This window comes from Anthonomus grandis, chromosome 8 (assembly GCF_022605725.1).
Source record: "Anthonomus grandis grandis chromosome 8, icAntGran1.3, whole genome shotgun sequence".
In the NCBI taxonomy this organism is placed as follows: domain Eukaryota; kingdom Metazoa; phylum Arthropoda; class Insecta; order Coleoptera; family Curculionidae; genus Anthonomus; species Anthonomus grandis.
The window spans coordinates 8,865,669-8,883,706 of NC_065553.1; the positions used below are offsets into that span (position 1 = coordinate 8,865,669).

An 18,038-nucleotide genomic window follows, 5' to 3' on the forward strand; every position below is an offset into this window, starting at 1 on the left:
ATAGGCATATAAGAAAAGAGCGATCCTGTACACTTATAAATCGCCACCTGATTCGTTATCCATAATTACCCATTCAGACTATGAATCACCAATTATATTTCCAGATGATGCACCTACTTCACACTGACCAAGTCTAAAATTTTTTTTAAAAGTCTTTACCTCTTAGTCCAATTCTAAAAATCATTGTTTTGTTGAACGACGAATATGATAAATGCCTTGGAAAAAGGCGAGATTTATATAAAAGCAATTCTTTTTGAATAAAACATTATTATATTTTTTTGAGCGAGAAAATGTGTTTCCAGATAAAAAAGTGCGGTATTTCCATATTTTGTAAAGAGACACAAAAGTGAATGCAAACACCATAGTGGTTTTTTTAAGGGTTTACCTAAAGAATTTTTCTTTATTTGTTGAAAGTTTGGAAAATAATATTGAAAAATCTGTTAAGAATTTAGTAATTTCTAAAGCATACAAGGTTAGGTTCAAAATATTTAGGTTCATTTAATCTTTATTAAATGACATTTTTTATTTTCCTTTTAAACGAAATTTAATTTAAATTTGCTTGAAAGTTATATATTATAAATGTTTTACTAATTAATATGTGAATCTAAAATTCAAATAGTCTTATTTTACAAAATTAATTATACCTTAATATATAAATCTATCAACCTAGAAATGACTATAAAATATATCCTTGAATAGAAGTAAACCAATTGTTTAGGATATCTAGGATCCTGTATTTTATTTCCTTTTTCATAGTTAAATTTGTAATATATTTTTTACTAAAATATCAAAATGACGCAAAGTAATTATATATCTACGTTTACATAAACCTAAGGTTTAGTAAAGCAAGTAAATGAGCAAAAAGATAAAAACTGTGTTAGCCTTAATATAGTAATTAAGAGCTAGAACAGAATCTGGACTGAAAATTTCGAAAAAGATAAAAATTAATCGATTTCGAAAGGAATCACTGGGAAACACTAAGTTCTTTAGATGTAGTTGATAGATGTTCTATACTTAGCAAAAGGATATTATAGTATTTTAGGACAAAGTAGAGTATATCATTAACAAATCTGTAAATATGATATTTTTGAAGAAAGGAAGTTCTTGTCTCTTTATTGGACACTGGCCTGATCACATGTTGTAGAAGTATCATGTAGTATTTATTTTGGCTTCGTAAAGAGTATTAAATAATTGTACATTAATGTTAATTTAATATTGCAAGGGTATTTTGCTAAAGTTAATTTAGAATAAATTCTAAAACTCAATATCTTCTAAAAGTTTATTATTTTTTTTTACTGCATCGATCCATTACATGTGAAATAGATAAATGTGTAAAACCTATGGTTAAGTTATTTTTTTCTGAAAATTGAGTCAAATTAACTAAATTCGGATATTTGGTTTAATTAAAAAGTTAATTTAAATATTTATTCATGAACAGATGCACTGTGATTTGAAATAAATGCATGTGATATGCCAATAATAAATAAAGCCTAAACAATATTATTTAAAAATAAAAGTTTCACAAATTTTATCTCACATAAGTCAATAGACTATACTACTAATTCAGGTAAATACATTACATGGTTAAATCATTCGATAGTTTGAGTTAAAAAACTTTTTTTAGTACAGTATAAAAGTCTTAATATATTAGATTAAATTAAAAAAGAAAAATTAAGCTTAATATTATTAAATAATATAGTTTGAAAAAACTGCCAACTTACCTAGTTGAAAATGTATAGTATATTATTTAGATGCAGTTCACAATAATAATATTACTAAATAATTAATTATAAAATAAAAATTTATTAGTCACTGCTTACCTTAAATAATATTCCAATTCCTAGATTCATAAATGGCTTAGTAAAATCAATGACACTTTCCCTAGCGTAGTTTATTGTCATCGATGCAACCGCTAGGTCAGCTCTCTAAAATTTTAATTTTAAATTAAATACCAAACAACTTAAAAATCTTTCTTGGAAATATTTTAATATTCAACTTTAAATGCCGCTTTAAATGGTTGACATTTTAAGATTAATTTGTGCATAGTTGAGTTGAAAAGCGGTGCTAATATAAAGTTAATAAAAATACTAAAAATAATTAATTACAATCTTTAAATACCTTTTTTGTTTTGTTGGATTTTACGTCTCTATTTACATAAATGTTAATTTAGAAAAGAATGTTTTATATGCTTGATTATTAAAAACAATAAAAATAGATTTATTGACGTATTTGAGGGAAATATAGACTTAAAGCGTTGATTGAGAATATGGGAGAGTATGAGAATATACCTATTATTCAAACAACGCTTAAAGTTTTTAACGATTTCTTAAGGCCCAATATTTCGTAAATACAATAACTCACTTAAGGCATTATAGATTTTTTTAGATATCCAGGGTAAGATTTTATCTTTCGACCTCTAAGCTGATTTTGTCTATTGAGTATCCTATCTTACTTTTTTTTACTGAAAGAAAGAAAAAGTAGTTTATTGAATAACAGATCCTTTAACCAACGGTTTGGATAAAATATATTATTAGTATCAAGGTAAAAAAAAATTGAATAAAATATCTAATAATAAAAATAAAACTTATCTTTTTTGTATTTCTTTAATTTTTCCAAATAAAGTCAATCGAACACTAAAAGTTAAAGAAATAAACTTATTACAAACCTAAAATTATATGTTATTTTTAATTTAATTCTTTAATTTTTAAAACAACTTTTTAAAGTCGAGAGCAATATAAGGAAGCTAAAAGATATTTATCTAAGGATGATGTAATACCAAACAATACAGATAACTAACTCAAAATATTATTTCATTAAAGTAGAGAAAATTAAATTATTAGGAATTTTTAATTTGTTTTTTTAATTAAATTACTTAAAGTATATAGATCATTTTATTAAATTCTGTAAAAATTATAAGTATAACAGATTAAGATATTTTATATCTTTTTTGTCTCTTTCAATTTCATACTAGAATTTATATATTTAATGCATAACATAATTAAGTACGAAGCCTAAATACCCAGAACAAAATATAAATAATTAAAACGGCATTATATAGATATACATAATGATCAAGGAAACAGTTTTATATAGTCAGAATGTAAGAATAGTATAAAAACACATATATATTTTTTAATGAAACAACTGAAAGGAAGTTACTTGTAGTAAATTTTAAAAATTTAGAGTTTTTCATTATTTTGCCTTAAATAAAATGAAAAAATATTAAAAATTAAATTAATTTAAATGAAAAAAAATGTTTTTATCTAATTATTTTGTATAATCAAGCGATTCCGTTAGACTATTTAGATATATATGAACATTAAAATATAATTTTAAATAATGCATAACATAATTGGGCATGAAGCCTTAATAACCAGATTATAAAATATAAATAAGCATTGTGTCAGAATTAGGCGTTTTAAATTATTTGTTTCAGTGGATTGTTTTTTTCTAATTATTATTATACCATTAAGCTTTTAAGTAGATTATTAAAATCTGATTTGATTTCTTTCACATGGATTCATCTACAAAACGTAGATATTATATGATTCTATACTCGCAAACCATAATCGCTTAAAACCCTTTTAACGCTGACATTCACAAAAAAACAAAACTAACAGTTTTCACGATCATAAAAATATAAATTTAGAACCTTACATAATTAATTAATTACTACAGATAAGACTATCATCAACCCTTAAGAAATATAAAAAAAGTTTATAAATGTACTCAACAATGCCTGAAAAATTCAAGTGCTGAATATAGATGTTTAAATATGATGATGGTCTAACAGTATTAGGAAGCATATCAGGATACCTTTTCCATTAGTTCCCTAACAATTCCATTCCACTGCTTAGTATCTGGATTATAAACACCATACATATTATCAGGCACTAATCGAATGCTATATTGAAAACCAACTTGCCCTGCGATCCATTTTAATAGGTCTATACAAAAACCTTCATAACGTGCATTACCAGTTAAGTTCTGATCTTCTTTTAACATAACGTATGGTTTTTCCTAAAACAAAATTCTTTATTACAGATATGACAATTTATTTAAAGGTAATAAATATTACGCGGACATAAATTTGCATTTAAATTCTAATACAATATGGTTTGACACCCAATTTTCCAAACAATTTTATTAATAAATGATGTAAATTTTATGCAATAACGCATTGGATTTCTTGTAATTGTGGTGCATTATCGTGTGTCAGTAGCAATAAACAGAGTCAATAATAATAATATTTATTGTGCTGCAACGGAAATAGATATTATTGAAAATTGTTTTGAAATTATTCATTTGTAGTGCTTATACATTATTTTGAACAAACGCTGTTTTAATATTAAATTAATTTTTTACAGCATCACCTAGTTTTAAATGTTTGAACATTTTAAAACTAGTAATAATTATAGTAGACTATTTTAACTGAAAATATATATTATATAGCAAGTTTGCAACGCTGATTGTATTTAAAAGTATAAAATTAAAACAAAAGGTAATTTGGTAGGTTTGATTTGTTCAGTATTAGTTTAAAGTGGTTTTAGAGCTATGATGGTAATTTTTAAAGTAGATTCTTCTGTTTTTTGTTTTGGAAATACAGGGTCTACAGTTAAGAAATATAATTTTTAAAGTCAATAATAGACATTGCATCGTCGCACTTATATATACATTTATTTCCTTATATACAAAAAAATCTTATAAAAGAAGTGCAATTAATGAAAAATTATATCGGTAATTAAACAGTAAGAATTGAAAATTGCCAAATCACAAGTTTATATTGCTGACGAAACATCAAAGCGTTTTTTATTATTTAAAATAATTGTACTTTTTATTATAGTTCTTCTAGTATTTTCTATTTAATAAAATATATGAATTTACTTGATATGAATTTTTACCCAGTTAATGTGGAAAATATTTAAACATGTGGATCAAAACACCCAGTTTATTTTTTATACAACGTGGTATTTTTTACAAATTGCAATCGTTTAATTTCATATTTCTATAAAAATGCCCTCAGGATTTTTCGTAAGAAAAAATATTTAATTAAAGAAAAAACAATTTTTCTTTTTTAAATTATGGATTTTGATGTACTTATGCAATTATGTCTATTTTTTTTTAAAGGCATACAACATATACATATATTTTTTGGGTCAATTACAAAGAAAATACATAGCCATGTAATAAATAATACACCTTTCAATCACGATTTAATTCTTTCTACCCAAATTACATCAAATAATTTCTGTTAGTTGTAATAATCTAAATTTAATGGAAGTAAACTAATCACCTGCGTACTTATAATATTACATTGATAAAGTCAAGACCCTGGATTCAAGTAGTACATTCAGACTTAAAATAAATTTTAATTTGTTCATATCAAAACACTAAAATATACCCTGTAATAGCGCATAGTAATAGTTAAAACTGCACTTCTACCAAGAGCAAAATTATTTTTCGTATGCAAAAAGCGATGAAGGCAGATATCGATATTTATTTAATATTGCTATAGATACTTCAACTGCCAGAAACTTAAAATTATGCTTTAGTGAGTTTTAAGGATTAAGTAAAATTAATTTTTTTTTAAATCTCTTTTCTCTTTATTTTCAACGTTTCTGTTCACCTTGAAAAAATCCTAATATAAGTCGAAACGTTGGCAGTAAAGAAAAAAAAAATGATTTAAATGGCTTGGACTTTACTTGACTTCAAATGTTTTCTGTAATCCATGGTTTTGTTATTTTTAAGTTAACATTTATTGTTTTAGTCCTTGTAGATTTTATTGCAAAGTATTTAATTTTATTGATAACTTTTAAAGCCGCAAATTTAGGATTAGTATTAAAATAACTGTCAGTCCAGGATTTATTTTTAACCAGATTAACAAACACATTTGCCTAAAAACACTCATTTTTTACAAGTTACAATTTTTTGTTTAGTTGTTTTCAAATAAATTAAAGTTGAATAGAGATCCGATCGTTAACCAGCTATCTTGAATTTCTTCAAACATGTAAAGTATTAAATTAAAAGTAAAAAAAAATTTAATCTAAAATGTCAATCATATCAATGTTAAATCAAGCACGAAGCTTTTTCATTATACATGTTCTTATCGATATTTGCCGCAGTTTTCAATTAGGGTGTAATACAAGAGCACCTCAAAATTGCTGAATCATTAGATTCAGTTTGTAAATTGTAATTAAAACTCATCGCGAAGCTGACACGAAGGAATTTCTTTTCGTAAATTAACAAGGTTTTAGATTTCAATTTTAATTTAAAATTTTTACAAATTTAGCAAGGTTTGTATAAAAACCTAACGACGTGAATAATTAAGATTTTTGTAAAAACGTGATTAGACATGCCTTTATAGTAATATAAGTTAAACATAAAATTTATATCTAGCATTTTTTTATTTAAAGCATGGAAACCGCCAGCTCGTAACAAAATAAGTATGTCAGACAAGAATTTTCTCCGCAAAACAAATTGACACTGGCGTGAAAACCAATTTCGAACCGATTTCCTCCCGTTTAAAATAAGATATTTGCAAGTAGATTTTCATTTCCTTTGTGCAGTTCCCATTTTAGAGATGTTCCTTTTTAACTTTCATATATAAGAAATTTTATTTTTACATACTTTTATGTACCTAATTGGCAAAATGAATATATATGAATATGAATTTAAAAAAGAAGACAAAAAAGATTCTCAACACTTTTTTTTAAATAAAATTTAAAATATTTTAAAAGTATTTTTCTATTATTAGTATATTAAATATTAATAAATGTTGGATAACACGCTCCTTGAGAGGGATTTTAACTAGGTGTTAGACAAGCAGTCCATATTTGTTGATGAATGTTATTTTTAGCTTTAGTTATTGTTGAATTAACTCTTTAGTTTAAATGAAAATATGATCTTTTTATTAAGGAATATTCTTATCATTAACAAAACAAAAGTGAAAACTTGAAGTCAGGATCTCATTAAACATATTTATATATATAAATTATATAGTGATGCCACGAAACTTGTTTTTTAAAAAAACTTTATTCAAATAGAAAACGACTAATCTAGTATAGAGTTCATTCAGAACTGACAAAACAATTAATATAAAAAGGTTAAATCTGGTAAAATGCTGAAATGTTAAATATAAAATAATGAAATGGTAATATAATATGATTACTATTTAGATTTATAAAGAATATGATATATAACTCCTCCCCTCTTAGAATGAAGCATCTTCTGGAAGGTTTACTCTCTGACATCTTGGTTGGAGAGGAACATCTTGAAAGGAAGGATCTTCGTCCTTGGTTTTGTACCAGTTTCTGTACACCTTTCTTTTCTTTATGAGGAAAAGCAATACTGCCACTAGTAGGCCTATATACAGGGTGATTGTCCATTGGGATGTAATATTTGCCTAAATATGAGGTTTCTTACACTAGGATTATTGGATTAAGCATTGGCGTATCCAGATGCAAGTTTTCTAGTTGAATGTGAAGCTTCGGGAGATTTTCTGGTTTGAACTCTAAGTTCGGGGCGTCGAGGACTAGAGGGCTACCGTAGCTTTTGCAAAATCCCTTCTTAATTAGAAAGACTCCTTTAAGATTCTTCACGGTCGTTTGAGTTTTGCATTGAACTTCGAGGTTTTCAGGTTCGAGGAAAACTGCCAAAAATTGGATTAATTCTGATATCATTTCTATATGATTCTCTGGGATCTGAAGTTTATGAAAACGACATGATTATGTTGTTTGTTCAACTAAAATATTGATTTCACAAGGTACATTAGACGTGGATTGCAACGTTTTTGGACAATGGTGCGGTCTACCTTCGACACATTTATCATTCAGAGGTCTAATCTCTTCATCATTTTCGAATTTCAGAAGATATATAATTTTTGGACTTATTATTAGGAAATCTGAATTATGTTAAGTTGGAATAGGAAGTAAATAATAGAGTTTAAAATCATTTGTGTGTTCAAATGGAAGTGATAAAAACTATATTATATTGTTAAGATTAATTTGATAAGAAACTTATATGGTATTTTTAAAGTTTAGTATATTTTCGGGTTTCACATCGAAAAGGGGTAGATTTTGATAATGTTTCTCAATTTTTTGTAATTCTAAAAATAGTTCTTTAGGTTTAATTATGCTGGGATGCATTATGCCAAGTTTGCAAAAGGTTACTGAGTTCGATATCTTGTAAGGTATTTAATATGGAGTTATATAAGATTATAAGTTGATTGAATATATCTTTGGCAAATAAAATATCTCTAAAATTACTATTTTCTTTAATTATTTGATTAAGTTGCAATATTCTTGATTTTAAAAGATTTTCATTGTGCAATATGCTTTGAAATATATTATTAAAGTTTTCTATTATTTGCTTATTGATTGAGTATTGCATTTTAATTGCATTTTAATTAATTGCGGCTTCGCCTTTTATTTCAGATATTATACTAGACATCAGATATTCATTTTGAAAATTATTTATATTTATTGCATTGTATAACATATTCACGAGTTTTTCTGAAATACTTAAAAATCTAGGAAGAAGTTCGGTTTCGACGTGAAACTCGGGAACCATAATTAAATATTCCTGTTTTAAAAAAGTAACATTGTAAGCTAAAGCTCCTTGGTTAATACCTTCGTTGGGCATGTTTAAATCAATTTCTTTAGTTAATTTAAAATAATCTCTTAAATTCTTACGATGTCTCTTCGATTTAGATTTTAAAGGAGATCTTGAGCGATACAAGTTTTTAAATCTTAAAGAAATTTGTAAGCCTCAATTAAAATTCTCTGTATTTGAAAATGATGAACTTTCATATGAGCTATCACTATCAAGATTAGATTCTCTAAATGACATATGTACTTACAGCAGAACCAGTATTTTGTCCATGTGCCGTGTCCTCCAATATCCCTTTGAAGTCTTTGACTTTGGAAACCCTGAACTGGTTGCTGTCACGACGCTAATGTGCTTCAGCGGTGCTGTACTGTTCCTGGATCTTCTCGTTGAGCTACTCAGTTCATTCAACTGGTTAGAAGCATGAAACGACTTAAAGTCTTTAAATCCGCACTTCCGAAATTAAGGTTCACCTCTCAATAAACCGTTAAAACGAACCATATTTTATTCCTAAATACGTTAGAGATTCCTAAAAACCGACTGCGCCAATTATATAGTGATGCCACGAAACTTATCTTTTAAAAAAACTTTATTTAAATAGAAAACGACTAATGTACAGAGTTAATTCAGAACTGACTTTTTAAAACAATTATTATAAAAAGGTTAAATCGGGTAAAATGCTGAAATGTTAAATATAAAATAATGATGTGGTAATATAATATGATTACTATTTAGATTTATAAAGAATATGATATATAAATAACTTATATATAATTTTTTTTTATGAGAATTTGACTTTTTTCTTGATTTCTGGAGAAAGATGAATATGTTTTTATTTTTATCATGAAGTTGATTTTTTATTCTTGATTGACCTTTTTTATTATTTTCGTTTTCTGTTGATTGGAGAAATACCTTTTTATTAAAGGACTAATTGGATTTTACTTATTTTATGACTGCACATTTTTCTTTAGTTATTAATAATCGTGTTGTGTTTTCGAATTACCGAAAATAAGAATAGAGTCTACAATTTATTTACAAACTTCCAAAGGGATGATTATATTGCATTTGCTTATTAAAAATTATTGAGGCTAAACCATAACGTCTCTTAATAAGGAATTATATAGTTGCTATGCATTTTAATCAGTGGGGGTCACATAGTACCAATAAAAGTAAATAATATCAAACATGATAATATTTATGAAGTTGAAAGTGACCTGCATATCTTAAAGTCTACATGAAATCATTTTTGACATGTCTAGTTTAGTGGGTCATCATTTTTCTTCTGGGAGTAAATCATCAATAAATTGTCTCTAGTATACACTCTAGCATGACCTATTTTTTTGTTATTAGTATATAATAATTAAGCTATAAGGGAAGCATTGTTGTCTCAGATTAATAAAATGTAGGACTTGGACGTTACTTTTAATATTCAACCTTATTTTAGACTTATATCTAAGCAATCATAAAAAGAGCTTCGGAGATGTAAGTTTTTATTGTTAGAAGTTGTAAAAGTTTTATGAATATACAATGTGTTACAACACTTTATGTGACTTATATAATGATTGACATTTTAGAGCATAATTTTGTGGAACTTCTATTATCACATACACGAAAGTTTATAAAAATGAAAAAGTATTAAACGTACATATACATTATAAAAAGAGAGGTAAAAATAATATATTCATTATTTCTAGACATTTTCACTAACTATTTGCTTACACATTTACCGATTTCATTTTTTTTGGTACCGTGAATAGAGAATTTTACTCTCCTTACTATGATGTATCACACGACGGGGGTTCCCATTTGACATATTAAAGTGAGGTTAGCTAGAGGTAAGGAGGTGATTGACAGAACTTCAGTAAATGCATAATTAAACGTCCCCCTGTATAAATTTGACGTGTTTTTTTTTTTTTTTTTTTTTTTTAAGAAAGTTATTAAGGGTGGATCGTTTTGAAATGAAAGCACTGTACATATAATTTTTTACTTCATATATATGCAAAATTATACAAAAATCTTTATAAGGATCAGAGCATATTTAAAAAGCATGGAACCTATTTAAAGTTCAATAGCTATGGTAATTCAAAATAAAGAGGCAAAATTGAGCCTCTTAAACCTTTAGCCTTATACGTTCTCTCTAACGCAAATTGCATCTGGAAACTACTTTATCGCTTAATTTTAAATATCCTATAAAAACAAACTTTAGAGTATCTTCTACGCTCTTAACTTTTCCACAAAGTAAATAAGAACAGGGTATTTTCTAACTTTTGAGAGAGCGCTCGAAAAATTTTGGAGCTTCACTTTGGGACGTAAATAGCGCGGGAACTTTTAATATTGGACGGTTATTAAATGAAATGTGACTTTTTAAGATTTTTTTAGCATTATGCTTGTTTTTTGGTATAAAATTATACAAGTAGGCCATGTATACGAAAAAATTCTTGCCATAAAGCCTTATAAATGAAAATATATTTTTTTGTTTTAAATTATCCCACTTTTTTATACTAAAATTTATTATACGAAACTTGTTTCTTACTTTTATATAATGCTTACAAATTGCATTCTTCTTCTTTTTGTTTGGGAAAATCACTATAAAATCAATTTTTTAAATTTATATCCCTAATTTGGTTCTTTAAATTTGAGTTTGAACTGGTGGATCTCTGGCTATTATTTAATAAGACAAATTATTATTAGGACTGTAAAACTTTTGGTTATATATTTTACTTAGTAAAAGAAAAATACCCTGTAGAGAGACACTAGAACACTTTTCTTTTAACTATTCTTGTCTCATTTTCGCTACTATTTAGACTCTACTAGATTCCTAGATTCCTTGTTCCAGTCAACCTCATTGTGGACTGGCATTTCTTTGTGCACAATGCACATGTTACTTCTAATTGACTATTTATTGACTATCAAGAGTTGTTGTCGTAACAAGGTTTTCTTACAATATAAATTTCTGTATCAGATATGAAAATTCCAACTCTATATGTATGTTTATTCTCCGTCGGCTAGACACCACTATTAAGAGGTACTAAAATATTCTATATTTTAGCACGCGATAAGTTCAATAGGATAATTTTCATTACTTTCTTGTTAAGTCTGCAAAGACGATGCGCTTAAATTTCAATTTATTTGATATCTATTGACTATTTCAGCTAATATTTAGCTTAACTTAGATTAATTTGGTGTAGTAGTCTCTATAACTGGTTTTATAACCGAAATATATTAATCAATTTCTTAAAACTGAAAACAGATAGAATGTCCTTATAAATGTCTAAGAATAATCTGTTTACAATAAATTAAGAAAAACCCTATCTCGTCATATGTTATCTTCTTTTAAGCATAAATGCTCCTGGTGCAACCATTGGCGTTAGTATATATTTTAACTTGTTCGCTGTGTATTTTTTCTGTGTTTTATTCTAGAAAATATAGTTCAATATATACATTTATTTATTTGTTTTGTGTAAAAATGCGTAGGCGATAGAAAAAAAAACTTCATGGCCAGTTACTTAGACTAACTAAAAATTGAGTAATAATTCAATCTGCAAAGAAGCTAAAAATAATTTGGAATATTGACATCTTGTTGATGAAAAACACAAACATGCATATTGCAACTCAACTCAAGAAAGCTTATGTGTAAGAAAATAAAAGACAACAAATATTTTTGTAATGAAATGAATTTGATTTTTCGGTAAATTTTATTCGTAAAAATATTTTTTGCATGCCAATACTACAAAAAAAGGACACCTTAATAATAAATTGTGTTGAAATACTCGGTTTCAAACAATGATAGTTAATTTTAACATAGAGTGTTACGGTAACTAGATTACATGTATAACAAAGAATATAGAATATTGGCGCAGTCAGTAGGATTATATCCGTTGAATAGTAATCGTTTGTGTATACAAGCCAAAATTAATAAACTTCATAAATAAACACTAGTCATTTTTAAATATTTAAAATTACCCATAACATAATATAATATAATTATAGAAAATTATCCAAACCTTACAGTTGCGCCCTATTTCTAGACGTTCGTACCTAGGTAAGAGTTTCATAACTTTCTTAATCTTTCATATTCTCTAAAGATATGTCACAAGAGTTACCTAAACCTCTTGGGGTAATAATTGTGTGACATATTTAGTAGAGTAAGTTAAAGAATTATTGTATGTGGTAGTTTTCATTGTAATAGGACAAATTATTTTAAAAAGTATAATAATCCAATAAATGCTTGTCATAAATTTAACTATTCTAATATAATTAAAGATCCAACAAGATCCAACTACCTTAACCTCATCGATTATTGATTATAAATATCTATATTTTTGCCATTGTAGTAAGCGACTATAAATGGATTTATGTTGATTTGAATGTAAGGTGAATAGAAAAATGTAATTCATATTATTGTCGAAAATTTAATATCGAGTCAATAAGTTAATTTAGAATCGCAATGAGCAGGCAAAATTGGTCTCTTATTGGAGATAATAATAACACAGTCTCACAGTCAAACTAGTTGAAATCTATATACTTTATTAATAAGGAATTCTGCTGTTTCTTTAATATATTTAGGCATTACTTTGGTTTAAAAAAAAAGTTAAATATTTAAATATATTGCGTAAGTTCGGGGTGCTTAAACTTTAGTAGCATTCTTTTGAAATATTGTTTTAAATACTTAAAATAAATATAAATCATATTAAAAACTAAACCAAAAGCATGCACGCTGATGATTTAATTTAAAAACCACGTTAATTAAAACCCAAATTATCCAGGTTTCAAATTTTCCACTTTGAATTACGTTTAATGGACATGCAAAAAATTGCCTGCAATAGTATTGCAAGTGACAAATTTGTGGCATTGCATCGGTTGACGTGTCACCAAAAAAATACAAAAAATCATCGTTTTTTAATCCGGTACAAAGCCCCAATTAAAAAAATTGTAATAGTTTTTAGCCAGCTGGAAAACTGAAATATGCAAAGCACTAAATGTATTTTGCATACCTACTTTTAACTCGCGGTTCATGTTTTTAAATATGCAATAGCGTAACGGTTATTACCCATTGAAAATTTAAAAACAAATAAAAAAATGTTGACAAGCCGTAAGGTATTTTACCTTTAAAGCTATTTAGATATTTAAATTTTTATTTTAAATGTGTTTTTGTTTTTATTTATTAAGTAGTAAAAAATTTTAAAGCATGAATTTTTAAGGGGTGCTTTTACGTTTTGTCAAATGCTGCGTTAAAAATAGGCCTTAAAATAAAGATCTTACGAATAATATGCCATACAGACTATTTATCGTACTTAAATATTTTATTTGTTATTTTTAACAAACATAAGAGACAATTTTAAAATATTTTTCTTGGATTTAAAAATTTATTAATCGCAAATTTTTAGGTAGTGCTTTTTTGTTTTGTTTAATGTTGCTTTAAATATATATGTAAAAATAAAGAGCCAACGAATTATATGTCATACAGAGTATTTTTATTTCTAAAATATTTTACAAAACAGGTAATACTTAAAGTGATATTTAGGTTTCAACTCTTAACAAGGTACTGCCAAAACTAAATTAATTTCGTTTTTTTTTGTCTTAGAATCATACATGCTGTATTCTTTTTTTACTCAAAGTACCCGCATTATTTAAATTTTTTCAGAATTTTTTTTCAATTTATTGGCAAAAATTAATTTTATACGAGAATCTAATGAAATGTTTTTGAAAGTTAAAAAGAGTAATAAAAATCATGCTAAACTTCATTAAAAAAAATTAAATAGCATTTGCGAGGTCATTTCCTCAAAAAAGTGTACATTAATTTTGAAAGTCTTTTAATACAAAGGATTATAGTTCAAGTTGCTGTGACTATGAAAACAGTTTATATGAAAATGTTTTGTCAATAAATGATTCTCGTTAATTTATGTAGCAAAAATAATTTTATATATTATTATGAGCAATTTTTTTTTTTTGGTTGTTGTTTTTATAAAATTCACCCCAAAAAGCTCGTATCACAAAGTATTTTATTAATAGGGTGAATTACAAAATTAGATACAAAAAAACATAATATAAAATTAAAGATAATAGGTGTAAAGTTTTTACTTTCCGAAAATTAAATTTACTAAAAATGAATAATCCATAGCTATAAAAGATGAAAGAAAAAAACGTTTTAATTTTCAACAAGACTCGTACTTATGAAAAGTGTCTATTAAGCTTTGGTTTTCAAATTAAATATCGCTATGAGTTTTTTGCAAACTCTCAAAGTTTCTATCTAACTACAAGTTGCTAAATCTAAAGCACGAATTAGTGCCTAAGCGCTGGATTTATGCATCAAAGTTTAAATAAAATGTCAATAAAAGCAGTTAAGACTCTGTTTGCAATAAAATTATTAGATAAGCAAATTATCCAAAATTAATGTCATCATCACAAAAGAGCCTAAGCAACTTACCTCATATTGCAAATGTACTTTGTTAAAATAAATATTTTATTATATTAATGATTTTGTGACAAATCCTATAGTATAAAAAAGTTTTAGACAAATTTATATAAAAATTGAACAATTAGAGAGTATTTCAAAGTGAAGAAGTTTTTTCGAAGATCTGAAAAGTAAGAGAAGCGTATTTAATAAATTATAGCCAACTGTACTTATTTTACTAATTTTGTTTACACACCATATTTAATTAATAGAAGAACTTTAAATAGCGGTTTGATTTTAACTGAAAACAAAACAATTTTTCAATATAAAATTGCATATTTAGTTTATACTAAATGAACTTTAATGCACGTCACTTGGGATGTAATTTAGTTGCCAACCGTATGAAATTTTGATTTTTTTTGGTAGTATTTATGTAAATATTATATTTATTTTAATCTTGAATTTCTTAATTTGCAAATGAAAATTGTTGTTTTATCTAATAATTGTTTAACGTAAATATGTATTCAGTATGTATAACAATAAAACTTACCTCTCGTGTCATAACTATTAATGTAATATTAGGAGCATTTTGATCATAAAAAGCATTTGGATCTGTAATATTTATTCCATCGGCCATGCTCCAGGTTCCAACTTTCTTAATATCCTCTTTCTTTAGTTTTAAAAGATCTACTTTAAAATTTGATCTTTTACCCTCTTGGAATTCCAAGTTGCCGGTCAATCCATGCAGTTTTGACTAGAAAGAAGGTGTAAGTTAGAAAATTAAAAATAAAGTTTAAAAAACACAACTGAAAAAAGAATTATCAAACCTAAAGCTGGAATAAAAATTTTAGCATTTCTTAAATTTTTAACTATAATAATAAGACATTATAACTGAGACAGTATTTCAAATCTCTATAATGAATCATAGCAATACACAATTAATAACTACTAAAGACAATTGATATAATTATATAGTTTTGGGTTTATTAATAAATATAAACTAATATCAAATTTTAAGAGAACAAAACGATATATTTCAACAATATTTACTCCAGATTAATTGAAATATTCTGTATAATTTAAAAGCCATTAATGCCAACGTAGATTTTTTAGCTTCATTTTTTTATCATGCGCTGTTAAAAAATATCAAGAGTAAAAAAACGGTAAGTACCTTGGATAACTTTTTACATCCGTCTTATGGTATGCTTCATAATAAGGCTCTAAATAGATTAAGGCACAGAAAATCCATGGATCATTGACTGCACTATAAAAATTATATAACAGCAGCAATAGAAGCTGAAAAAACAGCCAAAAGAAAAGTGGAATTTATTTTAAAAAATTTGAGTTTCTAAGCTTAATTAGGCTTTTCTAACTTTTAATAACCCTTTAGATATTTTGTAAATAAAATAAAATTTTTGACAAATATTTCGTATTAACGAAACGACATATGAGAAAAAAAATAGCGTCAATTGCCCAAAAATTTCGTGCCTGACTGCATGCTGTTGTGTAACGAGGTTTGATGCGAATGGCACTTCAAACAGTTTTTCTCGATGAAGTGTTACTACTCCACTCAACTTTTTAAAATCACGTTTTCACATTTTCAGGCATGACATGTCGGATGAATTACTCTACGCCATATCAGTGTTTAAAAGAAACAACGTGGAAAATATTAAATGCAATAAAGTTAATTTTTTTTCCTTTGAGTTTTGTGGTAATCTTAGTTGTTTTGCAATATTTTTGTCTAAAACTATATTTGTTCTTTAACAGTTATTGCTGCTTAAAGATTTTGTCATTTTGTATAGCTAAATAAGTCATTCAACTTTTTTTTTAAAATAGTAATTTTTATACAATTACGTTTTTATAGTGATGTCAATATAACAATAGTACGGTAATAAGTTTTTTCTAATTAAGAAGCGAATAATAGTTTAGAACATTTAAAGGTCTTTTAATATTCTAAGGTTACTCATAAAACACAAGAATACGAATTTATTTCTAAAAGCCAAATATACCTCAAACTAGTAGTACTATAGATATAACGAGTATTATCAGAATATATTCTGATTACAAAAAAATTAAATAACTGGCTAAAGCAATATAATTGTTGTTTATGTTGGAAATAAATAACAACTAACATGAGTTATTAAAAGATTTGTAATCTAAGATATAACAAATCCAAGGGTTTTAAGTTAACGTGCTGTATTCGATTACTTAAGTAGGAAGTCAAAGTATCAAGTCAAGGAATCAATAATATCTTGAGCAACTAACTAACCTTAGAATATTAAAGGTCTTTTAATATTCTAAAGTTACTCGTAAAACACAAGAATACGAATTTATTTCTAAAAGCCAAATATACCTCAAACTAGTAGTACTATAGATATAACGAGTATTATCAGAATATATTCTGATTACAAAAAAATTAAATAATTGGCTAAAGCAATATAATTGTTGTTTATGTTGGAAATAAATAACAACTAACATGAGTTATTAAAAGATTTGTAATCTAAGATATAACAAATCCAAGGGTTTTAAGTTAACGTGCTGTATTCGATTACTTAAGTAGGAAGTCAAAGTATCAAGTCAAGGAATCAATAATATCGTTAGAAAACTCGACAAACTGAAAAACTGACTTTAAAATTTTATGACTCAATCAAAAACCTTCGAGTAATCCAACAAGACCAATGTCGTAATTCTACTGTTATCACGCGCTCTTAATATATCATCAATTATATTAGACATTGCAGAGGCACAACTATAATTTTTTCTAAACCCTGATTGTTTGAATGATGAAATGAATATTTGCTTATTGCTTACTTTATTATTATGCACAAATTTAATCTATGCTATTAAATTCATTTTTCTAAGTAAGTTAGATAACTAAAAAATATTATATTGCTTTTTTTTTAAATATATAAATTTTTTTAAATTTATTGGTGACCTTTTAACTTTTAATTTTTAACAATATATAAACATAAATATTTTGTAGTAGTGTAACTAATTGAAGATAGCAATACAAACATATGTTAAATGCGACTCAAAATGC

The 18,038-nt window shown here is 26.0% G+C and overlaps 1 protein-coding gene across 3 annotated transcripts in view; it reads right to left on the reverse strand.

Moving 5' to 3' along the window:
- LOC126740012 (glutamate receptor ionotropic, kainate 2) overlaps positions 1-18,038 on the reverse strand; it is a 246,078-nt gene that overhangs the window by 20,721 nt on the left and 207,319 nt on the right. For all 3 annotated transcript variants that reach the window (XR_007661767.1, XM_050445867.1, XM_050445866.1), the window contains exons 10-12: positions 15,549-15,752; positions 3,817-4,020; positions 1,821-1,925 (exon numbers count right to left, since the gene is read on the reverse strand). Coding sequence is in view for 2 of the 3 variants with exons in the window: in XM_050445867.1 (XP_050301824.1) it covers positions 1,821-1,925; positions 3,817-4,020; positions 15,549-15,752 (513 nt within the window). In the remaining variant the exon portion in view is untranslated. The remainder of the gene's footprint in view (positions 1-1,820; positions 1,926-3,816; positions 4,021-15,548; positions 15,753-18,038) is intronic.